This window comes from Denticeps clupeoides, chromosome 5 (genome assembly GCF_900700375.1).
Source record: "Denticeps clupeoides chromosome 5, fDenClu1.1, whole genome shotgun sequence".
In the NCBI taxonomy this organism is placed as follows: Eukaryota; Metazoa; Chordata; class Actinopteri; order Clupeiformes; family Denticipitidae; genus Denticeps; species Denticeps clupeoides.
The window spans coordinates 10,544,136-10,552,502 of NC_041711.1; the positions used below are offsets into that span (position 1 = coordinate 10,544,136).

The 8,367-nt window shown below is 44.6% G+C and overlaps 1 protein-coding gene across 4 annotated transcripts; it reads right to left on the reverse strand.

The window, feature by feature from the left end:
• Positions 1-1,135: 1,135 nt before the first annotated feature.
• slitrk5 (SLIT and NTRK like family member 5) lies at positions 1,136-7,445 on the reverse strand. Of its 4 annotated transcripts, XM_028981962.1 has the most exons (3): positions 6,381-6,827; positions 6,011-6,156; positions 1,136-5,077 (listed from the first exon to the last, which is right to left on the reverse strand). In XM_028981962.1, exon 3 carries the CDS (start codon positions 5,018-5,020, stop codon positions 2,420-2,422), a length of 2,601 nt encoding a protein of 866 aa, XP_028837795.1. In that variant the 5' UTR covers positions 5,021-5,077; positions 6,011-6,156; positions 6,381-6,827; the 3' UTR covers positions 1,136-2,419. The 4 variants fall into 4 exon arrangements, with proteins under 4 accessions (XP_028837795.1, XP_028837797.1, XP_028837794.1 ...); XM_028981964.1 differs by lacking the exons at positions 6,011-6,156; positions 6,381-6,827 and adding an exon at positions 7,346-7,445; XM_028981961.1 differs by lacking the exon at positions 6,011-6,156.
• Positions 7,446-8,367: the final 922 nt, after the last annotated feature.

Below are 8,367 nucleotides of genomic sequence, written 5' to 3' on the forward strand. Positions count from 1 at the left end.
ATGCCATATCTGCCTTCTCAATTAGCCAAATCTCCTTGAACTCAATTGTAAAAATCATGATGAAGAGGTGTCATACCGATGCAGCCCCCTTAAATAAGTAAAATAATGGGGGGGTTAAACATGATGCCCTTCCTCTTAGACCCCCTCTGAGGACCCATCCAGTGATTTAAACAGATTATTTGTGAGGAAAAAAAACATGATGCCCACCACAGCAGTGCATTGTGGGTAAAAAATTCATCCATTATCCAGCCGTGGTCAGGGTCATTCCGACACTGAAACGAGATGTTGTGGACAGACCATGTGATCATAGACAAAGGCGGCCCTGAATGATGAAACTGACTTACAGAGACCACACACAGAACCAGTAATGCACGAAAGCAAGCGATGCACACACACCCACAATATAGTATTGCAATCTTAGATAGGTTTTAAAAAAATAACATAAATAACATTCATTTCACAACTCAGCATCTATGTGATTCTTTTTTTAAATTTATTTCTTGTATTTTTTATATGAACACTTCTTTAGAAATTCTGAACGAATGCTGCAAAATACTCCACAGCAAACGTTTTGTGCATTTCTAGTGCATAGGCACGGCAAGAACAAACAAAATGAAAAACTTAACCTTTCTTCTGCACCACTGGAAATAAGAACACTGACTAATCAATAATGCAAATTGACAGGGACAACTAGTCGTATCATCAGACAAGCCAAAAAGGCTTCGCTTGGAATAAACGGTCGTGACGATCGTCAAAACCGGCTGCCTTCATTTTCTGCTGCTATAAAAAGACCCACAGTGCACTCTATCTGGAATGAGACCCTGGAGTCCAGTGATGCAGGCAGCACAAAGTAGAACTCGCTGCAAACCGGAGCACCAATCGCCAAAAATTCTCTCTGTGCTACAAAAGAGCAGTGCTCTTTGAAAATCTGACACGTAAAAAAAAAAAAAAAACAGATGTATGATTGGAAAAAATATTCAATTTTACATTTTTAATTATAAATGCTCTTGCGGTGTGTGTAATGTGTAGTGTCTTTCTTTTTTTTTTTTTTTTTATTCTGTGGATCCTTTTTTAATGTACGACTAAAATTTTATATATATATATTATTCTTATTATAAAGAGTCTGCTCATTCACATAGCCTGAGGAACAATTGCTCATTGTACAGTTTTTTTTTTTTTTTTCTTATGCCAACAGCTCGATTTTAAATGCAGATTTAAAAATGTAGCAAATACACACAATCATTAAGAATAGAATAAAACTGTGTTAATAAGCAATGCATTCCTTTAAACCCAGTGGAATGAGGCATATAGCCCAAGTAGGTTTTACAGTTTCCAAGAAGAATATGAACCTGACATCATATTTATTGATGACATTAACATATTTTGGTCAATATAGTGCAATAAGTGCAAAGCAATCAAAACAATGAAAACAATAAGAGAATTTTGCGAATGCTCATATAAAAATAGGTGTTACATTAAAATATCCGTATTACACAACATAATTATTACTTCAATTATTATTTATGAATGTTGATAACATATTAAAAATACATATTAAGAATGAATGCACATATTCATTGTTAATATATAATAATATCCTAATAGTTGTTGGGGAGTCCCAAAGGTCTTCCATTTCCAAAAAGTGCAGAAAGCATACAAAGACTTTTTTATTTAATTGATATTCTTCTTCTTCTTCTTCTTAAATGATGCAAAGTCTCTTTTTGACATTTGGGGGTGTGCCACAGTTTAAAGAAAGCCACTTCTACAATGCGCGCTACAATAAATGACTTTTTTTTTTTTTTTTCCTCAGCAAACATAAGCTTTACAGAAGATAATGGAACATGGAACATGGAACTGGTCATACATATCGATGGGTAATCAAAAAGGTTTGAAAGTACATGGCAGAGAGTATACCAATAAATACAGTACTTACTTACAGACTTGAGCAGAGAATTGTCCTGCACAGTTGGATGCACTGCTGTACGGTGGATTATTATTATTTTTTTTGTTTGCCTTGTGGGTTTTTTTTTTTCTTTCTCTGTCAGATGGTCATTTCTTATAAACAGTTGCAATTGACACTGTATGCATGAGCATATTCCTGAAAATGTATTTGAGTAGTTACCTGTACACCTACATTTATGTGTATTCAATCCAGGACATAAAAAAATAGATTTGCATCACCAGTTGTGTGTCGCTCCGACTGTTATCCATTCCAAGTTCAAAGAACTTTTTAATGCTTTTTTTTTGTTTGTTTGTTTTTCATTTTCTCAAATTTTTTCCACGTAGTTTCGAAAATAAAGTAACACACTTCGGCACACCCCGATCCGGACAATCTCTCAACGTTGGTGAAAAGTTGTGCCAAGGCACCCTCCAGCTTGACACAATGATGGCGGGGAACGCTTAAACTTATGGACAGTGTTCAAAACTGGCTGAACGTCGTCTGTTTCTCAAGGACTTCGAGGTAGTCTGGCTCAGCCTGCAGTTTAGCCTTAAGTTCCAAGTACTCGTTTCTGTTGGGCTCCACGTAAACAGTACTAGGCGCTGTGCCGTACAACACAGTCTCTCGTATCCTGTCCGGATGGAGAAACTGGCGCCTGACGTCGAAATTCGTGTTGTATGTGTAGGGCACCGGGCCGGCGTATTTGAACTCGTAGGCGCTGCCCGAGGGCACCGGCGGCTTGCCCGGCTCCAGGATGGCCCTGAAGAAGTGTTCAGCGTCTTGCACAGGCGAGGCCTCCTCGCGAGGCTCGATGGTGCTGACGCTGTACGCCGGGCTCCTCAGGTTGCTGTCTCTCTCCTCGTCTGCGCGGTACGTGCCTTTCAGCTCGTGAAAGTCCCGGTAATCCTCTACCGCGTTGCCCTCTCTGGATCTGTAAATGGGGTTTTTGCACATGTGGCCCAGCGGCTGGGGGATGTACTCGTAGACGTGGCCTGCTGGGGCCTTGCCCTTCGGGACCGAGCGGTTGTAGAGACTGTACTGCAGGTTGAAGGAGCTCACGTCCGAGTTGTTGGTGCTTGTGCGGTCGCTCTGGGACTTTTTGCGTTTCTTCATCACCACGACAAACAGCCCGGCTGCTACAAACACGGACATTATGAACACAAGCAGGAGGCTTAGAATGAGAACAGACAGAGGAACGGTGCTGGCAGGCTGGTTGAAATGCTGGGACGTCTCTACTGTCGTGACCTTGTCCGCGAACGGCTCCTCGGACGGGGCGACGGTGGACACAACGGTGTCCGAGTAGTCCGGACACAGCTGCTCGGTTGGAATGGAGCGCATGTCCTGGCCGCCTAACCTCCTGGGGGTTTCGCATACGACATCGTTGACAACGGTGCCAGTGTTGAGCTGCTCTAACCAGATCTTCATCCCCACCACGTCGCAAGCACAATCCCACGGGTTTTCGAAGAGATCGATCTGGACCAGCGATTTTAGCTGATCTAACACGCCACTCACGGGCAGATTCTGAAAGTGGTTGCTGCGCAGGTTGAGCCTGGAAATGGACACGCTGGAGAAAACGCCCCCTGGTAAGGTCTTCAGAAGGTTGTTGTTTAGGAAAAGCAGCTGGAGGTTGGGCACGAATCGGAACGTGCCCGCCACAATCTCTCGAATTTTGTTGTACTCTAAGTACAAGTACTGCAGACTCTGCAGCCCGAAGAACATGTCCGCCGTGAGGCGATCGATTAAATTGCCGTTCAAGTACAGCCTGCGCAGGTTGGTTAAATCCCCGAAAGCTCTGTCATGTATGACTGCTATCCGATTGTTTCCCAGGTGAAGCAAATCCAATCCGGTGGCCTCCACGAAATCCGATCGGCGCACGACGGCGATGTAATTCCCTGTCAGGTACATCTTTTTAGGGTTGTATGGCTTGGGCTTCAGATCTGATATGTTCTCGATTTTCCTCTCTTGGCAGTTAACGTTCAGGCCAAGGTCGGAAATTTGCAGATTGCACGTGCAGGTGGTGGGGCAGTCCAAAGGCACCGGAGATTTGGTCTGGTAGGCAATTATGGGCCCATAGTTGTAAGGGTTGCCAGGGATGCGAGAAGTGGGCTTGGACTTGGTTCTGTTGGATTGCCGCGTGCCCTTCGTTGGCCTGGACGACGACCTCAGGATGGCGGAGGACGTTGCTGAAGCCGTGACGGCGGCAGGCGTGGTCTGGAAGAAACCACTGGTGCTCTGAGGCGGGGGAGGGCGCATCTCGTACTCCGAGATGGCTCGTCTCGGGCACAGCTCCTGCTTGGAGACTTCATCCAGGTCCCTCCCGTGCAGCCGGAACGGGGTCTCGCACACCACCTCGCCCACCAGAGCTGTGTAGGCGATGCTCTCCAGCCAAGCCTTCAGAGAAATCAGCTCGCAAGAACAATTCCATGGGTTCTCCTCCAGCTGTAATTCCACCACTTTGTCCATGTGCTCTAACAACCCAATATAGGGGAACATTTTCAACCGATTGCCCCGCAAGTCCAAATGGGTCAGGGGTACATTCCGGAAAATGTTAGTAGGCAAAGAGGACAACAAATTGTCATTCAGGATCAAGACAGTGAGTTGGTGGAGTCTGCTTAGGGCACTGGGTTCTATATAACTGATGTAATTGTAGTCAATCTGAAGGTATTCCAGACTTTCCAGCCCGGCAAATGTATCATCCCTCAGGGCGTCTATTTTGTTGTTGTTTAGGTGGAGTCTCTTTAGTCCTTGGAGCCCCATGAAGGATCCAGTCTCTATTTCCGATATATCATTGTTGCCTAAATGCAAAATGGTGGCTCCCGTGTAGTTGATGAAGTCGTTCATGGACAGTTTCTTCAAAAGATTCCCCGTTAGTAAAAGGTGGTACGTGGGAAACTGCAGAGGGCTTATTTCCGTCAGTCGGACAATCCCTCTGTTCTCGCAGCTGACGGTCAGTATCCCTTCCTTTTCTTCGCAAGTGCACAGGTTTTTGCAGATCTCCCCATAACTGTCAAACATCTCCACCAGACTCAGGGATGATGTGACAAAAAAGATGATTTTCAGTATCCAGATATACATTTTCATGGACAAGGGTGGGAGAGGTCCACCTCACTGTGGTAGTGTTGCTGTTTGCGGTGTCATCTAGAAAACCGGAAAAAAAGGAGAAAGAAATCAAGGGTTACCTATAAATCAAGCCATTTATATATCTAAAAAAATGCATATTTTCAAGATATCTGGGTGGATTTTTTAATGAAAAAAATATGAAAAGCGTCACAGCAGCTGGAATTCAAGAGGTAAAAAAACGCACATTAACTTTAATTAAAATGTCGTCATGAACATCCTGAGCTGGTAGGTAAAAAGAAAAAAAAAGGTGGAATTTGCGAACGAACCCCGAGGAACGATCGGCCGTGATTAGCTGGGGCTTTTTTACGGATTTGCGCAGCGCGGTGAGAAGTTGAGGAAGAGGAGAGAGAGAGAGAGAGAGAGAGAGTGGGGATGGGGGGCTTACCCCCACCACCCAGAAAGCAATGCGGGGGGGGGGGGACCCTGACAACGAGCTAAGGCGTTACCAGACGATTAATAAAAAAAAGAGGGAAGGGACGGACCGGCTCCCCGTTTTTTTTATTTTTTTTTTTATTCTGCGGGTTGGAAATAAAGAGTTGCGTCTTTCTCGACTCACCCCGCACGTCCGACGGGTTCCGGTTCTGGCGCCGGCTTTTCTCGCCCCTACAGAAAGCGTTCGTTCGAGGCGCCGACCCGGAACGTCCGGGCCTGCGCATCCCTTCCACCAACACACCAAAAAAAAGGGGGGAATAAAAATCTAGTGGAGACGCGAATCTGCGACGCGTTTCGACCCCGAATTTCTATCCCTGGCTTCTTTTTTTTGAACAGCGGTTTGTTGCACATCCGGTTCTGGGCGAAAAGAATCGCTTGATTCATGCACAATCTCTCCCTCTATCTCTCTCTCTCTCTCTCTCTCTCTCTCACACACACACACACACACACACACATATAGATGAAGGCGAAGTGTTCTGCTTCTGTTTTCCGGGGGAATAAAAATGAAGTAGTCGTGACCGTATCGTTCCGCTGGAATGTGGAGCCTTGGCGGACGCGACACGAAGTCTCCTGCCGTCGGACGTTTCCCCACGAACCACGCGAGAAAACACTCCAATGCTCTTCCCAAATCTTGTGGAAATTCCTAATGCCGGATCAGCGTCGAGCTGGGTAGAAGTTGCGCGGATAGTTATAAATAAATACATGTACATATATATATTTTGTAATGAATTGACCTAATGTTCAGTTTAAAGGCTCGTATTAATTCAGCCCCCCCAACTTAAAAAGCCCGCACTGCATCGGAAGATCGTTTCAGCACCACAGACAGCTCCACACAATCCCAACATGCCGAACATATAAATATATTATGATTATGATGAAATATCCTTACCGGATCAGACCCCTCATTTGCGGACACGTTTCCTCTGCCTTCCCCCCGTGATATTTTTTTGTCCCCCCCCCCCCCCGCTGTAGAATCCTCGGGGCTGCCAGGCTGCGCGGAAACCGTCTCCACCCGCGGTCGGCGAGACGCAGCCGGGCGGCCGAACCGTCGGGCGAAACGAGGGGGGGGCAGAGAAGGAAGAAGAGGGGTCGGGGGGGGGTCCGAAAAAAAAAAATAAAAATCCTTAATCCACAGGGCGCGAGCGAGGCAGAGAGCCCACGGTGCGAGGCGCGGAGCGCGGAGCGGCGCGTCCGGTCTCCCGCGTTCCAGACGCGTCTTTATTACGCGCCGAGAGCCGCCGCGCGTCAAGGCATGGTTCAGTACAGGAAATAAATCAAATGAAAGAAAAAAAAAAACGCGCGCTTTGGCTTCTCCTCTCACTAAAGACGTGTCGATTAAAACGTACAGACCTTAAAAAAAAAAAAAAAAAAAAAGAAGAAGAAGAAGAGAGTAACCGAGCCGAAAGCCGCGCCGGAAAGTGCGTTGCCGAGCGGAGAATGTGAGCGGGGTTTCAACTAGTGGAAGTTGGATTCGGATTGGTTCGCTGTTGCTGTACCGACGGCAGATCTGGGAGCAGGAAGCTGGGAGGATATAAAAAAAATAAAAATAAATAAAAAAAACTCTGGAACTGGAGGCCACTTTGCGTTGAAGGCATTGTGTTCAGATATGATTTTCTTTTTTAAAACCATAGGAAAAGAGGTATGTGTGTGTGTTTGAAGGGGGTTTAAGGGAGAGAGAGAGAGAGAGAGAGAGAGAGAGAGAAAGACCCATAGAGGGCAGTGTAATGCGAGAAAAGAAGTGTTCAGAGGCTACTCAGTACATTAACAGTTTTTTGTAAAAGGAATAATCAACACAATGTTCACTTCAGAGGATCAAACAGAACTAGAACGTAATTTCTTTTTCTTTTGACGTACCAAATAGTGACTGCTGGGTCAGCCGGGTCTGCACCATCTCCAGAACTTCAGGTCTCGTGGGGAAACCTGTGAACAGTGTCATGTGTGGCCAAGGCTCACCGACACAGGGAAGAACTGTAGCTGCTCCTGTCCAGCCAGAATGTATTATTATTATGAATGTCCTGCACCTCCAGATTGCACGCTAGGAGCAATTCACATTGGAATCAAGATTCAACTCATTTTCAGTTTGAAATTAAATTAAATTAAAAAAGATTAAATAATCTTTTATCAAACAAAACCCATGTAAACATGGGTAAACAGATTACCAGTGTTTTGTTCAAGCATCCTGATTGGCAGACCGGTTAATCTGACATTCTCAACAAAAACTCCTCGAGCCCTTAACATCAATTCTCATTTATAGTCTGCCTGGTAATGATTATGATGGCATTTTGGGGACATTTCTCAAAACCATGCCCAAACGTTATTGCATTATTGTTGGCATTAGTACAATTATTGTTATGTACCCTACGTAGATCGGTGGCCCTAAATTGGCCTCAGGTATGAGTGTCTAAGTGAATGGTGTGTGTGACCCTGCGGTTGTACCCCTGCTTTATTTGACATACCTCTGCATTGTTTCCATCCCAAGTTTAATATTTGACAGCCAATTGTTCAACAGAGTATAATGCAAAAAATAGACATTTCAAACAGATTTTAAATTAAAGAATAATCCAATTCATGCTCTGGTGAATAAATAGATACATTTCACTATTAAAGAAAAGTGACACCTTGACTCAAGACCTTGACACAAACCTGCAATAATATTTTAAAGTAATTTCAAAAGTGCTCATTTACAGGACAATAACTATTTATATACAGGTAAACAGTACATTACATATATACAGTACAAGATGAGGCACAAAGATTATAACAAAAAAGAGCAGACACCCGTGGACGTATCATTCAATGTTTCATTAAAAAAAAAAAAAAAAACAGATCAAATGTGGGCCGTTAATGTGTACTATGTAACCCTTTTATATCCCATC